This window comes from Papaver somniferum, chromosome 11 (assembly GCF_003573695.1).
Source record: "Papaver somniferum cultivar HN1 chromosome 11, ASM357369v1, whole genome shotgun sequence".
Lineage (NCBI taxonomy): Eukaryota > Viridiplantae > Streptophyta > Magnoliopsida > Ranunculales > Papaveraceae > Papaver > Papaver somniferum.
Window position 1 is genome coordinate 65528985 of NC_039368.1, and position 22860 is coordinate 65551844.

The 22860-nt window shown below is 40.0% G+C and overlaps 1 protein-coding gene across 3 annotated transcripts; it reads right to left on the reverse strand.

Annotated features, from left to right (window-relative positions):
• Positions 1-745: 745 nt before the first annotated feature.
• Positions 746-10110, reverse strand: LOC113323389 (ubiquitin carboxyl-terminal hydrolase 12-like). Of its 3 annotated transcripts, none has more exons than XM_026571684.1 (32): positions 9931-10110; positions 9562-9631; positions 9261-9417; positions 9022-9179; positions 8523-8788; positions 8222-8440; positions 8000-8108; positions 7799-7914; positions 7558-7656; positions 7305-7414; positions 7030-7104; positions 6804-6882; positions 6564-6704; positions 6396-6476; positions 6190-6309; positions 5865-5987; positions 4649-4726; positions 4483-4571; positions 4293-4401; positions 4081-4149; positions 3887-3997; positions 3744-3799; positions 3486-3663; positions 3262-3363; positions 3093-3164; positions 2800-2865; positions 2457-2522; positions 2263-2343; positions 2027-2143; positions 1850-1924; positions 1656-1742; positions 746-1468 (listed from the first exon to the last, which is right to left on the reverse strand). In XM_026571684.1, the coding sequence occupies exons 1-32, from the start codon at positions 9958-9960 to the stop codon at positions 1427-1429; spliced, it is 3351 nt and encodes a 1116-aa protein (XP_026427469.1). In that variant the 5' UTR covers positions 9961-10110; the 3' UTR covers positions 746-1426. The 3 variants fall into 3 exon arrangements, with proteins under 3 accessions (XP_026427469.1, XP_026427471.1, XP_026427470.1); XM_026571686.1 differs by having other exon boundaries at positions 9261-9408; positions 9562-9628; positions 9931-9960; XM_026571685.1 differs by having other exon boundaries at positions 9261-9408; positions 9931-9960.
• Positions 10111-22860: the final 12750 nt, after the last annotated feature.

Sequence of the window (22860 nt, forward strand, 5' to 3'; positions counted from 1 at the left end):
CACTGTGGGCTTGTCTCTCCCGATGATGATATCATTTGCTGTTGAGTTCCACCAATCTCCTCTTTTAAACGTGTTGTTAAATCCATCTCTAACCGTTGCAGTTATCATGCTTCCATACTTCAGTCTACAATTTTGGGAATTAATAGAAATCCTTTTCCCCAAATCTGCCAAAGCTTCATCCATGACTGCAAATAATCGAGCATTAATGGAGTTTCAATGTAACGGGTTTGTATAGATCTTCGTCTATTACTGCAACAGATTGGCATGATTTATAAAGGGGATACCAGTTTTACTAAGTGTTGATACCGTTTCATATAGGACAAAAAGATCCTACCGATCATGATCGTTGGACGATGAAATGGTATCAGCACTTAGTAAAACTGGTATCCCCTTTATAAATCGTGCAGATTGGTGTCTTAGAAGAAGAAATAATCGAGCATTAATTGATGGACTTTCAGTTGTAATGGGTTTCTATATTCTTCTTACTTTACCCCTCAACTCAATCATCAATTGGAGCTTCAATTTGCTAGTCAATCCACCAAAACAAAAGAAACACAAAACACTTTGATTGCTGGCATCCAGAAAATCTGATGGTATCTCTTCTCGAAGTTTGCGGAAAATGTTGGTTGCACCTTCAATTCATTCTTTCCGGCAAAACGAGTCAATAAGCCACCCTCCCAACCACCAAACTCAAACGATTTAATAAAAACAAGGCAACATTATAGGACAAGGAAAAGAGAGAACGTCTCCGGAAACTCAACAATGTTACATTAATAGGAAAATTTTAATTTACATCCCGCAACTGTTATGGTATTTGAACTTTCTTTTTTTATATTAATCCCTATGTACACCCTCATCTATGGAACTAACAGAGGTCGACAGAGGCTGATTTTCTTGCCTTTTCACTTGTTTTTCTTCCTTCCCAGCAAGGATGGTTCACACTTGGAAAAGATTACACTTAATGAATTTAACCCCATTGGGAAAATCAGCCTTGAATGGGTGCTTTATAAGAAAATGGAGCAACTACATGTTCCTACGACAACGGGATTTTTCATGAGAAAAAGAGAAGAAAACAAGATCAGGATGGGGTTGTTGCCATCATAGATAGACGAAACACAATGCCTGTACCGAGACCTCAAACTCCACCAACCACAACTGCATCGACAAAGAAGAGTTATAATAAAGCCCAACACAATCGACAAATACCACAACCCCCAACACCGTCTCATTGGAAGACATAACAAGCGCCAATAACAAATGACCTATACTATCATCATACTGCTAGCTTTAACCATCCTTTTTTTTCCCCTTTAGGAGGTTGTTGGTATTCACTTATATCTTTCCTTCAGTACCCGCATCAAACAAATCTCATGCTACCGAGTATCTCAGGAGATGCTATTATGGTGGGGGTTCCTAGGCTCTTTCTCTAATTGTAAATTTTTACAGGCTTCTCGTATGTATGGCGGTTCTGCAACAACAAAAAATGTCAAAGAAGCTCAATATTTCTAGGTTTGAACATTTGCATAAACAAAAAATACCAAAGAAGCTTTGAAAAGTTAACTTTCCTACGAAAAACAGGCCCTAACCATCACATAACAACCATACAGATTAAAAGAGAAGTGACATCTCAAATACTACGGTGGTAGTATATCTACCTGGTTGGCTGCATAGGCCCTTTTTGGAGCACTATCCGAGTGTTCTAACCCTAAATATTGCTCCCAAGCTCCATAAATATCCCTTTTCTGAAGGCACAAAAATTGGACGTAGGAAGAAGAAAAAGTTACTTAAGCCATTGAATTTTAAAACAATTAGACAAAATACAATTGTAAAAGTTATGATACAAACATACCTGAAAACGACTGGATACAACATCACTGTCCTCGAGGTAGTCAGGCCTTCCCAACGACAAAAACGCAAATCTCCACTGGAAGAAAGAAAATTAAATCTCATCATACAATTCCAGAACAACTTGCCTGAATACAACATTGGACCTGACAAAGGCATGAGAATTAGAGAGAGGAAATACCTTGGTGAACTCCTCGTCTGGCACCTGCAGTTTCTTTTGTATGCGACCTTTAACATCAGCTAATGTCTCTCCTTCATGGATGAGCAAGAAAAATGGTTCGCCAAAATTTTGGACCTGCTGTAAATTCAAAAAAGTTTGATATAAAGTCACAGCAGTTAGTGGAAGTATATGAATATGAAGTCTTACAATATGTAATCCCTAGAAGTCGACACATATTTACAGTTGTATTTACATACCATTTGAGTTGTATCTTTCATAAAATGGTAAACATGAATCAGGCGATCATTAGGCCCAAGGTTTTTCTCTTCCTCTGGAATCTGAAACAAGATACAAGAACAATTGGTACAGTAGTACATCTTCCCATACCACCAAAAGAATATATATTTCGTGAGCACAAATAATTAAGCGAAACAAAATCATCGAAACTTGCCTCCTCCGCACGTAATGTCCAGTATTGATCATTAATATTTTCGATCTTTTCATTAAGTGGGAAAATCTGCAGAGAAGGAACAGACAAGTAATGGGCTTGAGAACAATGAACGAGGGTGTAATCGAACAACGGGTAAATGTAGAATCCATTGAAGAGTGTGCCTATCAGATTGAGTTAGTAAACCAAATAGCTCGATCGTCGGATACATCACCCACTCCACCCTGGTACCCAATCTGTTTTCCTTGACACTGGACTTTAATATTGAGCTTACTCCAACTATTAATAGATCCTAACATAAAATTCTCTGCCAATTGAACTTTCAAAACAGCGAAAATGCATTTACCTTGTAGATCTTATGATAGAATACTTCAAGCAACCTGAGCTCTGCACCTGGATGGGACAATTCGACCTGTTTCACAGGTGCAAAAGTTAGTTGGGAAGTTGAGAGTATCCATAGCCAGTAGAAATTCAAGTAAAAAAGGGAAAAGCCCCATGAGCCCCCAGCACAGAGAAAACCATAACGCATTCCAGCTAGAAGCAGAAACACGCTTCATGTTGTAGAGAAAATGACAATAAGATTCTCAAATGTAAGGTATTTTCAAAAGAAGTAGAAACAGGAATGCAACAACATGTTACCTTTGTTTTCAGGTCATTAATGACATCTCCAACAGTGCTTTGCTTCGGCAATCTAATACAGTGAATTACTGCCTAAAATTTTATAAAAAGAAAACACAGACTCAATTAAGAGTTCAAAAGCACGTCTTACAAAATTTATCTTTTTTAGTCCAACAATCTGTATACTCACTTCTTCCTTTGTTGCATGATGAAAAGCAACCTTCAAAGTTTTTAAGCCTTGCAATTCTGGTAAAGGAATGTCCAATACTTCATAATACAATATATCGGAAGTCTGGAAAAGAAGATATCCATCAACAAACTTTACACACAAATTACTATTCAAAGGGCACACTGTTTCCAGCAAAAACAAAAGCAGTGCAACATGGTTATGCAAGCAAGATCTAGAAGAACTACCTGATTGTAGTGAACCAACATATCTGACAAACGGTCAACTCCCCTATATTTGATAGGTTGGGGTTTAGGTTGCTGAGAGTAACAGTTGTGTGATGTGAGCCTGATTTTGGATGGATCCTCCAAACCAAGTTGTTGTGCAACTTTTTCAACGACTTCGTCATACGAGAATATTTTTGACCTTCAAAAGTTAACGGAGAATGGGTATAAACATTCGCAAAACATAAAGGGAGAGAAAAGAAAAGGGTAAAAACAACATACAGCTCAATACAGAAATCATCCTCCTTAGGTTTCTCCAACGAACGGAAATGAACAACCTGTAACAGAAGGATGGAGAGGTATCAGCTAAATCTGAATTACATAATACTGATATATGACAGCAATTCGTCCATTCAGAACCATACCTGCCGATTGTGAACATACTCCAAAAATGAAGGTACATCAGGATAACGATGCCGTTGTTCAGGTTCAGCAGAAGGAGATTTCTGAAAACATATAATATCACCATCTTCGAGCTGCAAAGAAATGTTATCTCAAGGTCAATCATCACAGAATCAAAAAGACTAAAACTAAAAAATATCAAAATTTACCTACATACCTGGCTAGTTCGGAAAGTGAGTTTCTTGTCAATATGTTCACACATAACACTAGGATCGAACTTTATTTCCTAAACATCAAGAAAATCAAAGTTAGCTAACTGTATTAGCAAATAACCAACTATTAGTAGCTGTTGGTGAGACAAGGCAAAGAGGATGCCTACAGAAAATGATGATCTGATCATACAATAAAAAATTTAGATGGATGATCAACCTCGTAAAGTTCAATTTCTTCACTTGGAGCAAACCCAGCCATTTCATTTAGCTTAGACAGTATCTCCAAGGGCTTGCCACTGCCTTTCACAAATAACCTCCCTACAAACCTGATTATTTTCAAGGAAATAAATCAAAACCTATAATTCTCTTACATGAGCTAAACTTGGATAAAGGGAGACTAAGAATACCTGAGTGCTTCTTTCTCTGAGTCATAAAGCTTGAAGAAAATCAAAATATCGTCTTTCGTTTTCTCAGGTGGAGGAATAGGACGTAGATCCTGCATGAACGTCATATAAGTACCAGTGCCCAGCCATCATATAATAGTTAAACCTACAAGTGTAGAACAACCCTTACCAGTCCAACCTCCACTTCCAAGAATAACTTCAACTCTGCGTTGTGAGCTTTATTTGAAACCTCCCTCAGGTGTCCAACCTAAAACACAAAAATGTTGCATACTTTATAGAAGTTTTTGATACTTACATGTTACACCAGTTACTATCGTGCACACCTCGTGTCTCGTTACAATACTCTCAATATTAAAAATACATGTTTAAAATTCTCAGAGCATCCACACTGGACGAGTATAACCAAAAATTTGGGATGAAATCGTAACGCAGTGGGACAGAGTAAAGATTAAATCCCACCCAAAGATCAAATTCCAGACCATATTTGGTCGCGACCAAATCCCAAATTCTAATATAGTCGGGCGTAAATTTAAAGTACGCTTGTTGCTGGGCGTATACCAAAGTTACGCTTATCATCAGGCGTGACTTTAACCATCCGCCCGTTCACTTACTCAATGGGGCGTACACCCAACCATCCGCCCCATTCAAAATGAAATCTCATCAGGCGTACACCCAACCATCCGCCCGTTCACTTACTCAATGGGGCGTACACCAAACCATCCGCCCCATTCAAATTTCGGGCGTAAACCAATTTTACGCCCCATTCAAGCGTACACCAAATTTACGCCCGTTTTCGTGCGGTGATTAATTTTACGCTCGACCAAATTTAATCTTCTACCCCTAACGTCACAGTACAGAGTAAACTCAAATTTGATCATTTTTTTTGGTCTTTGATCTTTGGTTATACTCGCACCACTGCAGTTGCTCTCAGTAACTCAAAAAAGTGAAATAAATTAGATGTTAAGGACCAAAAATGAAACCAGAAGAGATGCACCCACTAGGACTGATTCTGTCATCCCCAAGTCCATGCAAGTAATAACAAGAGAAACAAAAAATTGCAGAGTATTCACATCATACTACCAGGATAAACATGTGGAACATAACTAGTACCTAAAGTATATCATTGAGCTATCAGATGAAAATTGAGGATTAATAAGAAATTTGCATGCCTACGCTCTTCCTAAGATATAGACATTCATAATCATGATACCAAAGATGCACCCGGTACTCCAGTAGTAAGTTCTCATGGAGCATCACAATCTTGATTGTGTGACTTTAGTTACGATGCATCAAAGTTTTAATTTCATATAAAATTACAGGAAACTCAACTGACTAGATGAGGAAATATCATATAAAGATATTTTACAAAAGCCAAAGGTATTTACCGACTGAGTTTCCTCTTGATGTGTCAGTGGTCGATTTGGACGATATGTATGGTTCTGCCGCTTTGCCCACAGCCAAAAGCGCTGGCATTCTACTGGTATACCAAACTCTTTGGCCACCTCTTCCTGCAGACATCATCAAGAATAGACAAAATTTAGGGCTTGGTCATAATAAACTACAAAATACATAGTGAGCGAGTTGAGTTTCGAAGGTGCAAGTCGATCATTCAACATTATATATCACGTTGAGCATCCATCTAACAAGATTACAGCGTGACAATCCCACTAAAAAGAGAGTACGTCAACAACACCTATTTATAGGTCATACCTTGAAAACATTAAAAGACATCTGCTTTTGAATGCGAAAGCTGCGAACTTTATCATGATCCACAAGATCAAAATAAATATCCCTGCCAATCTGTTCCTTGAGATCCTCATTCCTCGCAACCTAGAAGCATCAAAGAATTGTTCTTAAAAACAGAACTTTCATTAAAACAGAAAAAAAAATCCCAAGAATGTGTCGAGAAGAAAGACCTTTATAATAGTATAAAGGTGAGCCTCTGCTTTTTCCTTTTTCTTGTGCTCCTTTTCTTCCTGTTCTTTCTTTAATCTTACCTGTATAATGGCATTGATCAGAAATTGCCGTCACAGTACAACATCTTATGTATGAAATAAATAGGCGGCGTGTAGATTAGATCTTACCCTAAGGTGTTCAGCAATGTCCTTCTCATCCACATTGCAAATAATCTTATCCTTATCACTATCACGTATATACACAAGCATGTATGCATTTGAATATTTTGTGAACTTAAACGGGGTGTTATTGAAGCCTGCATTTGGCAACTGTTGGACATAGATTGCAAATTCAAAAGATTAATGTCTAAATTGAATGTTGGTGTAGATGTGATGCTACAGACCAATAAAAATGATGATTGAAATCACCTCTTCCTCCCCACCATACTGTTCTTCAAGTGCTCTCTTCATATCTTCTTTCGTAACCCGCTCATCATCAAATTTAAACCTAGAAACATCAAGCACCCACTAAATTTAGAGATTTTAAAAAGGGATCTAAAGTGATTTGATGCTACATCAGACAAAAAATTAGCCAAGTCAAAACCTTGACAGGGAAGCATGTGAGGCAACATGGAAAATAGGCCATTAACTTTACCACTGATCAGAGAGGGTTGGCCGAATAAAAGCGTAGTAATGTCCACCATGCACTCCGCCACTATGAACCAAGACACTGCAAATAGACCAAAGTGGGTAAGAAATTAATCTCTCAATTTGCATCCATAGGGATGTTGAAACCCAGATAATATAAACAACTACTGGAATACATCCCTACTCAATCTACCAGATGTCATATATTTTATAGTAAGGACGGATATTTTACTCATGTCCCTTAAATTTAAGAGTTAGCATGAGAAACCAGTTCAAGGATACCTGTGAAGTGTGTAAAGGTTGCGAACTCCTCTATCTGCATCTGGCGATAAATACTTGCCATTCTCTCTATCAAGGTCAAGTTGCAATGGAAACTCATAACGGTCATTAATCTGCAAAGCAGTATGAACATTCAAGACATATACTCCTTCCAGAAACAAAGATAAGAGCTCGGTAAAGCCACATGGGGAGAAAACATACTGATTCATGAAACTCGCACATGGAAAAGGGAGACAAGTCGAAACTATACACTGACCTTTACCATAGTGTCCCTCATGAAATCATATTCAAACCGCTTCAGCTGAAGCTGGAGAACAGGAGGAAAGTCAATAAAGAGGACACCTTTCTTAGCATCCTGAAACAAACACATGTCAAAAACCTTCATTAAATCCCACTGTAAAAAAGTGCAGGTTTTACACATAGTTCCCCGTTTATTGTTCCCAATATTTAATATCTTCTAGAAAATATCCTGCAACAGTTGGAAATTTACAACTAACCTGCAATCCATGTTGCTCAGCATGATACTTGTTATCACCTTCAAGACGTTCCACTTCCACATATTTGTCAAAAGAAGCATAGACATCTCGACATCCTTTAACATCGAGCTGAAGGTCTACCATGTGCACAACAAGTTTAGACTATAATAACACTGGTAACTCATTAGCCAAACACACAAAAATTGGAACAGTTATTAATACCATAAAATGACTCCTTTCTCGTAGATTTGTAGTCCACATTGATGCACTCAATATAGTTCATATGGTGTCCTTCAAACAATTGCTGGATAGTGCCCTCTACAACAGTCCCCTAACCAAAAAGACAGAGAGTCAGTGCCTGATGTCAGACAGACCAACAAAATTCATCTCTAGGTTGTCAAAGTATTTTGTAATTTTGTTAAAAGATCGGCCGAACGTGCTTACTTTCATTTTATCCTCGAGCTTTTCAGAAAGAACCCTATTGAGTTCTTGCACATCATGCTGCATGAAAGAATCATACGTGTCCCATCCAAAAGATTTTGTCAGCTCTTTAGTTGCAACACTGTTGTCACTGTATTGAAGCTTGTAAAATAGGCTCTGCAGAGCCAGAGGAATGCTTCCAGATGGCATGTCATTCTCAGTTGTTGGCATATGGTATACGGCCTGTAATACCCAATCCCACAATTATAGTTTGATCAAAACAAGTTATAATGAGTCAGAATGAGATTCCAGATGAAAATCTGACCTTTCTGAAGTAAGGGATATGATAAAGAGTTTGCAGTAGAGAGTTCATGTAACATGTTGCACCCTGATTCTTAAGACCAACAAAGCCTGTTTCTTTCTTTGAATCATAACTCCAATAATCCACAACCTTACGAACAATAACCTCGGCTTCAATGATTATTGTATCATTGGCAAGAAATCCTCTGCTAGGATCGTAGAGGTCACTTAAAGGCATAAAGGACGTGAAGCCCCAATCACTCTCTCGTGCATTGAACTGATGTTGTGTGTCTGCAGAGGCGCAAGGATATTGGAATTGTAATCAAACTTAAAGATATATTATTCATAAATCATGTCATTTCAAAAACTGAAAATAAGGGCTAATTGTGACCCAGGAGTATAAAGGTTGTTAAAATTCAAAACACTGTGAGCATAATTGAGAGAGCGCCGTATTAAAAATGTGACCACGGTAATCTCCAACAACGGAAAGCAAAGCAATACAGAATGGCATTGTACAAAGGTACCTTTTCTAACAGTAAACTTATTCTGTGATTGATTCACCACAGCCAAACTGAATTGAGCATATCTACTCCATCCATAAGGCAAGTTCTGTGAATCTGCAACATCTAGGTACATTGACAATTGGTCGACATTGTTTCCCTTGGGAAAAATCAGTACCCGCCTATTCAAATGATACATAATGATCCATCAGGCATAAAGTTCAGAATGAAAATATAAACAAAAGAGATATAGATCACCGTACCATTTAAAACCACCCACGACAAATACATCAGAGTAGTGTTTCTTTACATTCAACCTAGAAAAACTCTCAATTGTCCATGTAAATCTCGAAGTTGGAGGATCCTCAATTTGCTGATTCTCCACGGTACTAACAGTTTCCGGTTGCACTGCTGTTACTCCTAAGTTACAAGAAAAAATAATAATTTCAAAACCCTAACAATGCAGTCTTTACTTAAAACCTAATATAACTGAAGACATAAAATTTTAAAATCAAACGCTTGTGAAAGCAACAATTCAAAACCCAAAAGGACAACAGTAATTACCTTCTTCCATAGGTTGAGCACCATCAACAAAATCTGAATGTGGAACCAACATCTCCTCATCTTCTTGCTGCTACACGCAATCAAAGTTCGGATCCAGTTAATAAACAGTTTTAAGTGTTGAAATCAAAACCCTAAAAGTCAAAACAATACAATTCCACACTTGCCAATTGTACTCTATCCATTAACCTCTATTTCAAAATCATAAAAATAAACATAACAAACCCTAGAAAACGATCAAACAATAACTACACAAACAGTGATTAACACAACAACATAAAATATAACTAAAAAGATAACGGATTAAATAAATAGAAGTTCTAGGTTGGAGCTCCAGAAACAAGATTAGAGATAGTGAATTGGTAAACGTACATCTAATGGTGGAGGAGTCATCATAGTCATGGATGATGATGATGATAGTATCTGGACTAGTCTCGATCGATGAATCTGAGAAACCAACAAGAAGAAGAAGACGGGAGAATAAGAGAATGAGAGAATTTTATACTAGTACTAGAGAGGAGGAACGGTCTCTCTTTCCGTAACGAGTCACCACCAAAAAAGAAAAAACACTTCGTCAAGAGGTTCAAGTCTCTGGCTTCGACTAAGGGTAGTTTGGGTAATGTTTGTTATTTGGAGGCGAGATAAGAAAGAGCTGGGAGTTTTAATTACTTTGGAATCGTAAATATTTAGAATAAAATCATGATTAAGTAACTAATTAATTTTTTTACCGGGTACGAGGTCATTTACACCCTTCTAGGTCCCGCTGAAACGTTAGATCCTAGGATTTTTTTATTTTATTTTTTGATGGAAACATGGGCTTTGAATCGCCCCTAAATTTTATTTATGACTACCTCATTCAAATTGAGGTTTGAAAGATTACATTGATCAATTACATCAATAAACAGGACAAGACAGATAATACAAGATTTACAATCGAAACTTGAAGAAATGAGAAGAAAATCGTATTAAACTCTTGCAGCCTGTTGAAATAATGGTTTCAAACCATTTTGTTTCTTGACCCTCAAATATATCATATGCTTCCATAAAAGGGAAGTAATATACCCGAATTAGATTCTTCACAAACGATCTCCATATCTGGAGAAGTAGATCGTTTTCATCCATAACATTCTTGATAACAATGCAAATCCAAATCCACCAAAAAAAACCCTAATAATAGAATAAGAAAACAAGTCCTGATAGTATTGTGAAACCATCAGACCGATCAAAAAGCCATATAAATTGTTTAAAAAACAATTTTTTTATTGAAAGATAAATATATACAAGGAAACAAACTCGATCCGTCTGGTAGATCTGAAAAATCAAACCAAAACCAGACGGATCAAGGATCTAAATATTGAAGAAGGTAGTTTTTTTTTTTCTTCTTTGTTTCGGAGAGAAAAGGGGAGAGAGAAAAATCAATTAGATTCTAGGATTATAATCAGAAATCCCGACTGATTTACTGATGGACTCATTCAGAAGCCCGGGCATTAAAAACTTCCATGCCCGTATATGCATTGTGCGTTTCAAATTGCTTTCCAAAAATGTGGTTGACTCGCATTCCATCTTGGAGTAGAAGTTTTTCACTCCTTGAAGTGAGTAAGGACTTGACTATAGTATGTATAATGCAGGTATCGGGTAAACTGGACCTGTGTTTTCTTAAGGTGGTTGTTGATATTAATATGGCAAATAATTTTTCATTTATTTACTCAAAGTAATTTCGAACTGACAATTGAAATATAACATCATTTGTATATTCTTTTTGACGGGTAAAAATCTGAAGGTAGTTGATATAATTGTTGTATACAAGTATGACCGTTTAAGTAATAAGAAAGAAAAGGTATGACAGTTGAAAGAGCATAATTATGATATTACCAGGATAATTTCTTTAAAATATCTCAGACGTTCGTTCTTTAGATAACGTACACGAAGAAATTTCGAAGACAATTAGAAAACTTAATAATTACAATACCAGTGTAATTTTTTTAACCGACGAATTTGATTGTTATGAAGGTAGTTGATATAAATATTGCTCATGACAATTAAAAGAATATAATTGTGACATCAACGATATTATCTCTTTTACCAACAAATTAGACTCCTTAAGAAGGTAGTTGATATAAATGCTATGACAATTTCGATGGGAGGAACCAAATCCAGTAATTAAAAAGACCACGTGCATATCCAAATATTAAGTCATTGTGGTATAATAATCAAAAAGTTTATTAGATGTACGCCAACGACTACTATTTCATATCCTATGTATACGACACATCGTTCACACTTTCAACTCACACTTTCTCAGCTTTTATTTGGTATTATATACTACTTCAAACTCTTATCCAATCATATCACTTATACTAAAAAAAAATTGACTTCACCAGAAATCAGTGTGTTATCTCAAGAAAAACATTTAAAAAAGAATAAATAAAGTGAGACTCTACCTATTTCGATTTTTTGAACACCGCCAAGATAACCAATCAGAGTACGAAAACCTCACGGTTGTCTCAATGTGGAATTAGTTAAAAGTCCAGTTCTAAGCAAGGTTATTTACTTTAAACTTGATCATTCACTACAAATAAGGGTTTCATGTAACCACACAATTTTTCCCTTGAAAAATTGCGTGTGTGTTGCATAAAGTTGTTTTCCATATCTTTGTTCTTCACGAACAAGAGTAATATTTCAAGAGACTTTACTTGGGTAAGCACATGGAAGTTATCTTCTTTCATAATTACGGAACTTGTTCCCATGTGCTTTTCATAAACCTTAGTTTTGATAGATCAAGATATCTCTAGATTTTCTAGGTGATCTTGTGAGAAGTATCAATTAGGTTACGGAACCGTTAATCCTATTTGTTGAGAAGTGTTTTCTAAAGAGAATTAACTTTCTACTAAAGGGTTTTAAGAGCATCTTCTAAAGAGAAATGGGTTTTGCTAGAAGGTTTAAGAGGAATTCCTGAAGAGAATTAATGTTCTGCTAGGAGTTCCAGGGGTGCACGAATATAGCTGAAGCAGGTATTACATCTAGTCCGAAATTTGGTAGTAGGTAATTGGTGTAACGGCTTAAATTGGTGAGTGTTCAATCTGGACTAGGTCCTAGGGTTTTCTACAAGATTGTAGTTTTTCTCGTTAACAAAAATCTCTGGTGTCTGTGTTATTTTTTTCCGAATTATATTGTTTTATCTCTATTATTGAAATATCACAGGTTGTATGTATCTAAACCTGTATAGTATTATCACAACCGTAAGGAACCTACAAGACTCGTTCTTGTTGAATTTGTATCATGGAATATAGATTACAAGACTTGTGCTTGTTGGAATTCAGTTCTTGAACAGTTTATCAACCTACCTTCTCTAAAATACCTTGATTTATCTTGCATGTGGAAGCCCAACAGAGAATCCATTTTTTATTGTGTTGAAAGTGTACCCTCACCAAGAAATGTCTCATTAAGAAAGACGGTGAGGAAGGCACAAGAACTAGAGCGCACATATTACTGGGTAAGATGGGAATATTTGGTGAAGCCTTAGGATTCATGATTGAATTCTTTTAAATAGTATGTCTATAAACTTGAGAAAGCTTTATGATTCTATTATTATATGCTTGATGCCATGATCCTTTAATATCAAAAACATTTTATTTTGTTATTGGTACTCTTACTTTCGCTAAGTGATTTGATGAAAATCCATGTATCATCATGATTAAAAATTTAAACACTTACATGAAGTTAAATACTCGATGTTTCTGAAGACACTAATATTCATCTTTGTTTCATGTTGAACCATCAATTGCTCCATAAGATGTATTCATGCCAAAAGTTATGTGACCTTCTGTAGGAATCGTCATGACTGTAGATTTCCCTATTGGCTGTCATAATTGTCTTTTATATATGCACATATAAGATTCAATATAGTTTTATACGATTCAAGATGCACCACATCGCTTGTGAGTCCAAATTATAATGACTCGATGTGGGTATCAACACTTCTATACAGATCATACTAGAAAAATAAGAAGTCTTTTTCTTATTAAAAAAAAAGTGGGATACCCAAAATATCTTTCCTCTAGAGACATTTTATTGACCTTCATCCTCTTTGCAAGCATTATGCAGTGTCTCTCATGTAGATTGTTTGAGAAGTATACAGATGAATTTTGAAAATTTATTTGTTGACGTGAGACACAACTGTTGGAAAACAGTTAATAGAAAATTGACAAAAATAATAACTTATTATTTTCTTTTGTGAATGAAACTTTTTTAGTCCCACATCGGGGAGTTCCTCTTTTTTAGTTGTATTATTCCATTATATAAACAAATTCTCTATTTTTGTAAAATCCATGGGAAAGGGGATTCTCTATTTTTTAGAGAGACCTCCAAGATAAAATATTTTATAGTGATTTCTTTAACGTTCGCGATTTTCCTTAAGATTTTTTTCGGAGTTGTCAAGCTCAAGTTGAGCATCTACTACACATGCTAGTAGTAGGTGTAGTAGGGTGTTTTATCCTGTAGATATCCGTCCTGTGAGGGATATAGCATCACTCTTGAGTGTAGCTGGGCGCTAATGTCTTAAGGACAGCGTGTTGAACACGTGACTCACTCTGTTTTTCCAAAGTTTTGCCTTGTTACTGTTGCAGAGATTTGGGGAGCTCGTTCGTTTCATCGAATCGATCACTTCCATTATAAAGGAGCTAAGTATCAATAGCTTTTGTTTATCTGATTTTTTTTTCCTTATTTTGATTATTGCACCCAACAATCTTAAGACATTAGAGATTTGTAATAATCATGGATGTTAATTGTGGAGTGAAAAAAAAATAATTGGTCAGCTATGGAGTTTTGAATTTATCTCTTAACCTAAAAGGAATTTCGATGAACCCTTTTGACCTAATGTAGTAGACATCTTGATCGTTACCCACACAAAATTTCAGAACTTTTGGAGTTGTAGAAGTGTATTTTTTTGATATTTTACAAAATAGAGAAACGTTCCTACAAAATTCTGGCAAGCAGGAATTTGTTGTTGCCTAAATTAGTTTTTAGGGGGTTGTTGATGGTGGTTTTTAGCTTAGGTTAAAATCATAAAACCTTAGTCAAACAGTGACGTCACACTTGAGTAATAATGTCGCCACTAGCACATTTATTGAACCATTCAACATGTATGCGTAAAATTACCGGGGTACCTTTTGTTATGTATATGCCATGCTCCACGGCAGAGCCCTCGGTACTGACTGGCGTCATCTCTACACGTGCCAGCCACGCATGCTAGCCAAACGTGCCAATGGCATGCCATGCCAGCCACATCTCCGCGCCAAAGGCATGCCAAACCATGCCAGCCGCATCATCATGCCAATGGCATGCCATGCCATCCACATCTCTGCGCCAAAGGCATGCCGACCATACTCGAAATTACCAAAATCAGCAGAAACTGTTTTCACTCTCAAACAATTGGCGGCCACATTGGGAAATTAATCTATCGGTCACAATATCAATTCCCGATTTCTGATTCCATCTTTTCAAACCAGATATCGAGATGATGGAAGCAGACTAGCTACCGCCTCGTTATCAGACGACTCTGGAACGACTGGGGGCTTAGGAATGATTGGGGACTTTTCACAGTCACGCCGCCGCCGTCCACAAAAACTCAGATTTACATCAGGGAGATCCATTTTGTTGGGAGGCTCTAAAAATCAAGTAAGTCTCGTCAGAGGAGTTGCATGTTCTAATACCTAGGATTTTTACATAGATAGTAGAAACCGACAGCCATGCTATCCCCATGTTTCATCCCATACTTTCTAATGACAACACAACATTCACAACTCCATGACTCTCCTGGGGTATTTATGCCACATATAGTCATAACCAAAACAACATTATTCTAAAAATAAAAAAACAAACAATTCATTCAATAATCCAAAACCCTCATAGGTAACAATTATCTATCAACCCAAGAATCCAGAAAACCAAACCATAAGCTAGGCGCTCTGTTCGCCTTCAAAAAAATAGAAGCCTAAATAAAGAAGTTCAAAAGACAGGAGTACATTCAAGGAAAACCATATAGTAATGGCTTGCTCTTCTTGGAGAAATCCTCCTTCGTGCTTTCGAGAGCCGCCCGTTTCAGCTTCAGCTCCGTGGACAACCTTTCGATTTCCGCCTCCTGCTGTGCGACCTCATCCGCGGAAGGGCCTTCAACCATCGTGGTCTGAAACTTTTCGATCTCAGAGAAACATTCAACAAACCAGGGAACGTTGAACCCGTGGTCTACGCACACATCACGATGGAACTTCCAGCTTGAGACCACGTCCTCATAAATGGTATGGCCAGTCACTTTACACATGTCGTCAATCGAAGATAAAGCTTCCTCCACATGCTTGACTAGCGCAAACCGACTAGTAACCTTTTTGGTTGTGGCGATGTGTCCATACCTTTCCCATATCTTGGTATATAACGTCTCGCATTTGGCTGGCACGCTGAAGCCGCCGATCAACACATGTTCTGGATAAGGAACTAAGTATGGAGGAGCGAAAACGGCACCCGCAACCGAACCGGAAACTGGAAAGGGATTCCTAACTACAATGGCGCCAGCGGTCGCTAGAGCACTCTCCGCTACTTGAGCTGCAACAACATCTTCATCTTGATCGACCTCCATTTCCGGGCCGCCAGGCGCAGCTGCCACGGTTGGAGACAAAGTTGTATCTCCATGGTTTTTCGCTTCAGAGCCATCTTCAGGAGCGGGTTCTCCCTGCGATATCGTGGTTTAGACATTTTTCAAAAAAAAAAAAAAACAGAGAGAAAAGAAAAAGAAGAACGCGTGGAAGACTCACTGATTCACTTTCAGACTGACTAGAAGAAGACTCAGCGCTGCTATTGGAATATCTATTTTCATCATCACTAGATTCAAATATTCTCTCCTTTTCGAGCTCTTCTTCACCGCAAGAAGGCTCGGCATTGTTACCCTCTGTCGAGAGAGTCGCCGTTCTCTGAGGTTGAGCATTGCCACCCTCTGCCGCGAGAGCCTCCTTTCTCTGAGGTTGAGCATCGCCACCCTCTGCCGCGAGAGCCTCCGTTTTCTGACTATGTGCAAGCTGGGAAAAGGCGTCCACGCCCTGGTTAAGGAATAAGGAAATATTTTTAGTAACGAAAGAACTGTGTAATCCGACTGAGTGGGCAAGAAAAAGAATACATACCCGAACATTGGAAGAACTGAAAGTCACAAGGGCCGTTGAATCTGATCGAAAACCACCTACGCCATCTTTCGACCTTCGCTCATTCTTTTGGGCCTTTCCGTGTCCGTGTTAGGAGACTTCCATTTGGGCGAGGAATGATCCCTTAACAATGGATGTCTTGCTAAAGTTGCAGCAGAAGGCTTACCACATGTATTTTTCACTACGTCATTCACGAATCCATGAATGGCAAGGAACTCGTTCTTCCAGAATATGTTATACTTGGAAGTTGTTGTCGGATTTCGTGTCGGGAGCAAGAAGGGAAGACTTATACCCGGCGCAAGAGCACTAGAATCAAGAGAAGCTGGCAACAAGTTTTCTGGAACGGCCGACTGACGAGAGAGAGGGACCCCTTGGTCAAATCCCATATGTCGATCCGCCCTGTTAATGTTGTAAGAGACTTCCTGACAAGATCCTCGAAAGAAAGACGGTACATAACCAGGCGTGCAACTTCGCTTGAACACAACCTCGCCAATGCTCGTATTCTTTTCAGAAAGCAAAGATATATTCGGTACAGAGGAAAAAGTGTATATTTGAACTATGGAGCCGTGCACCGGAGCCCATGGACGAAATTTGATTGTGTAGGAGTTGTCAAGGAAGTCAACCAGGTTCGATCCAGATCTTGGGCGCCTGTTCACCCAGCGAAGTATCCTAGAACCACCCCAAGACTCGGGAAGTAAAGCCAGCGGTTTGGGAGCGCACTTCTCGAAATGCTCCCACAACCACGCTTGAAGGAAAGCAACATGGACGTACGAGTCCACTTTCATGTAGTCGTTTGAAACACGCATGTCCACAACCAGATGATCCAAATGTGTGTACAGAGAACCGAGAAACAAGCCGCCAATGGGGAGAACAACACCTTTCGCTAATCTGATGGAAAATTTAATGAGACCCTGTCATATTTCCTTCTTACCATATCCGTCGTCAAAAATGTCCCTGGATAACCAAAGAACCAAGAATGTCGCGACATGAAGTGTACTATTCTTTTGATCCGGCTCTGACTCATCTTGGAACCATTGAGACACCCACCAGCTGTAGAAACACCTCGTATCGTTTTCCTTCCAAACAAAACCTTTTGACTTCGCAACGAGAGAAGCTTGCATTTGTTCTTCATCTCAGACAAGGTGATATCAAGATTCCCTGTTATGGGAAGGTTCAGCAAGACAACCACACTTTCCAAAGAGACAGTCATTTCACCCCACCTACATATGGCTGTGCGAGTGTCTGGACACCATCGGGAGACGAAAGCAACTAAGCTCGGGATATCTTTCCTGATTTGAAGCGCCGCAGAAACTTTGATAGCTCCAATGATTTGCGCTTTGATCAAATTTGCTTTTACGCAGTCCTGACTTATCATGAATTGCATCCACTTGTCGAAAGAACGCAACGGAATATGACAGATTCTGAAGTCAATAGAAGAAGCAGGATACTCTTGCCTCTGAAGGAAAAATCGTATTACACAACCTGGTCGAACCGACTGGGTGTCTCCTTCACCCTCTGAACCGGTCAGAAGTACGGGCACAAACTTAGGATGATTTCTCCTAGCTATGGCGGACGTTGTGAAAAATTCATTATCCATGTTTGGCCTAGAGCTGCCAATATTTTTCAAAGCCGCGGCAGGGATTTTCTCAAGCGACATCCTAACGAAACCTTTTAATCTACTTACGCTTCCAACTACAACAAAGAAAAGGGTACGAAGAGAAGTTACTACAAAGTGCATGAAAACTACTTTATCAACAACGGAGAATCCATTTTGGACGCGAACCAATCTGTTTTAAATTGCAAGTCATAACGCTCATAACTGAATGAATGAGGACTGACAAACCCTACGTTTCCGCGGAAAGCACGCCCCTTGCCAAAGTCGTACCTTGCAGCAGAAAGTATGCACCCGGCCAAGAAAACGCTCCCCCACCGCGGAAACTATGCACAGGGTCACCCCAAGGAAAAGGAGGAAACCCTAAAAACTAGGTTTTCGTGGGAAAGGAATTGGTGGCAGTCACCTGCCCGTGCATGCCTATTTTGCATAATAATTGAGGTGGCTAACATTACTGCGGTGTTCACGCTTGAAATATTTCTACAAGTTCATGGAAGATACACCTATGGTTAGGGTTTGCACCAGTACAAAAAAAAAAGATTGAAAGAGAAACGCTGGAATACATACCTGGAATATGCTTGCCCGCTTTATTGCTACCACTCCGCAGCTAGCACAAGGATGTGAGAACAAAGATACAAGATAAAAATGAGAGCAAACCCCTTTTATAGGCGTGACACTTTTGGAATTTGAATAAGGAAAAGATTTTCTATTTTAGCTATGTATGGAAAAAGGCAATTGGGCCCGCAAGAACAAGCTCCACGGTGCCAACAATCCGCGCCATACCAAGCCAGCATCGTGCCAAGCCAATGCCACACCATGCTAGCGCCCACACCATGTCGTGCCAGCACCCATGCCACACCAAGCCAGTGCCCAAGCCAGCGCCCACGCCGAGTTTACGCTAACTTCCTTGTTCCAAGCCAATACTACGCTGGCGGCTCCATTCCGAGCCAATACAATGCATGCGGCTCCATTCCAACCCGTATAATACCTGCGGATCCCATTCGAAGCCAACCAACGCCAGCGGCTCCGTTTTTAAGCCACACCATGCCAACGGCTTGCCAAGCCAATCCAGCAACGCCAACCACTCCGCGACCTGGCTAGCAGCACCACGAGAAAAATCCACGCAAAGCCACCAACACAAGAATCATGAATTCTCCTTATCTCCCGAAAAAGGTTAGACGGATCTTCTTGACCATTTCTTCATGACTTGCCGTTTCGATTTTGTCCTTGTCTGTCACCATCTTATGCTTACCTCGCAACAAAGCCCCTGTTCCGAGCTAAGCAGGGGACTTAACGTTGATGGTGGTTTTTAGCTTAGGGTTAAAATCGTAAAACCTTAGTCAAACAGTGACGTCACACTTGAGTAATAATTTCGCCACTAGCACATTTATTGAACCATTCAACATGTCTGCGTGAAATTACTGGGGTACCTTTTTTATGTATATGCCATGCTCCACGACATAGCCCTCGGTACTGACTGGCGTCATCTCTACACGTGCCAGCCACGCATGCTGGACAAACGTGCCAATGGCATGCCATGCCAGCCACATCTCCGCACCAAAGGCATGCCGACCATGCCAGCCGCATCTCCGCGCCAAAGGCATGCCAACCATGCCATGCCATCCGCATCTCGGTGCCAGAGGCATGCCAACCATGCCAGTCGCATCATCGTTCCAATGGCATGCCATGCCAGCCACATCTCCGCGCCAAAGGCATGCAGATCATGCCAGCCGCACCACCGTGCCAATGGCATGCCATGCCATCCATATCTCCGCGCCAAAGGCATGCCGACCATGCCAGCCGCACCACCGTGCCAATGGCATGCCATGCCAGCCACATCTCTGCGCCAAAGGCATGCCAACCATGCCAGCCGCACCACCGTGCCAATGGCATGCCGTGCCAGCCACATCTACGCGCCAAAGGCATGCCAACCATGCCAGCCACATCTCCGCATCAAAGCCATGTCGGCCACGCCTCCATGTCGTTGGCTGCCAAAACGAAGGGTTGCAACAATCAACGGCCACCCTTCCTTCTGAAATGCAAATCTCAGCCATCCAAATTCGCCACCAAACACGTGGAAACTTTTGGCCCAATGCCAAGCCATAATTTTGGTCGCGCCTAAACTATGCCAAAACCCTAATTTTGGTCGCGCCTAAAATAATCCCAAAATCTCAGCTTGGCCGCGCCTAAGCCCATGCCAAAGCCATGTTGGCCATGCCTCCAAGCCGTTGGCTGCCAAAATGAAGGATTGCAACAATCAACGACCACCCTTCCCTCTGAGATGCAAATCTCAACCGTCCAAGTTCGCCACCAAACGCATGGCAAGTTTTGGCCCAATGCCAAGCCCTAATTTTGTCCGCGCCTAAAACTATGCCAAAATCCTAGCTTGGTCGCGCCTAAACCATGCCAAAGCCATGCCGTCCATGCCGCTGGCTGCCAAATGGAAGGTTGCAACAATCAACGGCTGTCCTTCCTCCCGAGATGCAGTTCTCATCCGTACAAGCTTGCCACCAAACGACTTGTGGCAATCTCTTGGCTACGGTGCCAAAACCCTAATTTGACCACGGTGCCAAAAACCCTAAGTTGGCCATGCCGCTGGCTGCCAAACAGAAGGTGGGAACAATCAACGGTTGTCCTTCCTCCTGAGATGCATATCTCAGCAGTACAAACTTTCCACCAAACGACTTGTGGCAATGTCTTGGCTACAGTGCCAACTCTTGGCCATGGTGCCAATACCCTAAGTTGGCCATGCCAAAGCCATGCTGAACATGCCTCCATGCCGCTGGCTTCCAAATGGAAGGTTGCAACAATCAAGGGTTGTCCTTCCTCCTGAGATGCAGATTTCAGCCGTACAAACTTGCCACCAAACGACTTGTGGAAACCTCTTGGCTACGATGCCAAATCTTAGACACGGTGCCAAAGTCCTAATTTGGCCACGCCAAAGCCATGCCGGCCATGCCTCCATTCCACTGGATGCCACATGGAAGGTTGCAATAATCAACGACTATCCTTCCTCCTGAGATGCGGATCTTAGCCGTATATACTTTCCACCAAATGACTTGTGGCAACCTTTGGCTACGCTGCCCACTCTTTTGCCGCGACACATACTTAGCTATGCCAATTCTTTGGTCACGTAATCAAACCCTAATTAGCCACGCCAAGAGCATGCGCAAGCCATGCCAACTCCGTGGCCACGCCACTGGCTACCAACGGAAGGTCACCACAATCAACGGCTAACCTTCCTCTCAAGATGCAAAATCTCGCCCGTCGAAAGTCACTGCCGAACCGACAAGCCTCTTTTGCCAAACACTAGCAACATGCTACACGTTTTCCACGAAAACAATCGAGACATCAAAGCATGTCACAAACTGGGGGATGCTCATCAGGGTATTTGTCTAGCGATTTACAGTGTGTGGCGTACACTACGCCCGTTATAAGAAAGTGTCATAAGAGTGAGGCGGTTAGTAAATACAAGAAGTAATGGTGAAACGTTTCCTTCATTATGGAAACATCAATTCCAGGCTTTACCCGTTACCGCTTTCTTCCATTTACTCAACCGTTTCTACTTCTTACGAGACCAGGGTACGTTTCGTTGCGACTTGTATAAATAGGTCTCACCTTTTTCCACCAAAAAACAAGTTTTGGTCAGGAGAATACAACACTCAGAAATCACTTGTTAGCTTTCCCATCTGTTAGCTTTCCACTTTCTGATACAAGTCGTCAAACAACTACTCTTCCCGAATCAACTATTTTGGTCTCAACACTCTCTCCGCTTCCTTCCCTAAACCAACCCTTCTCCTTCACTTTGTGACTGATGCAAGTCTGGAATGTCCAATTCTTGGTTTAGGCCGGATTTGTACAGATTGATCTCTCGAATCAAAGTACTCCCTTGCAGTACATTGTTTAGGGTATAAGCTCGTTTATCACCCACATACTCGAAATTACCAAAATCAGCAGAAACTGTTTTCACCCTCAAACAAGGGTAACCATGAGTTTTTGATATGATGATTCAAACGAAGTTTGTATATCTAGATGTTATCTTCAAAACTTATAATTTATTTTCCGATTCGGAACTAAGGTTTGTGAGATGTGGTGTATTAGGTGATTGGGAAATTACCATGTCCGTGGTCAGAGTATAAACGAAGATTGTGACATGAAACTGGAAAGGGACATGGCTACCAGGCGCATGTGGATGAACACAAATCTTCAAAGCTGACAAAGGCGAGAACATCAAACAACTCTAAGCGTATTCTTCATAAGAAAGTTATGTTTCGTAAAACTGAATCCTACATTACTTTAATTAAGGGTGATTGTTATGTTTGTAAAATTCCTGGCCACCCAGCAGTAAATAGTAGACAACATAAAAACCTTAATAAGTAGAAAGTTAATGCTAATTTAGTTGAAACAAACTAGAACGAGTTCAGTGGCATGATATCGGAAGTTATTTTAATAACCAATATGAGAGACCAGTAGGTGGACTCTGAAGCCACCAAGCATGTTTGT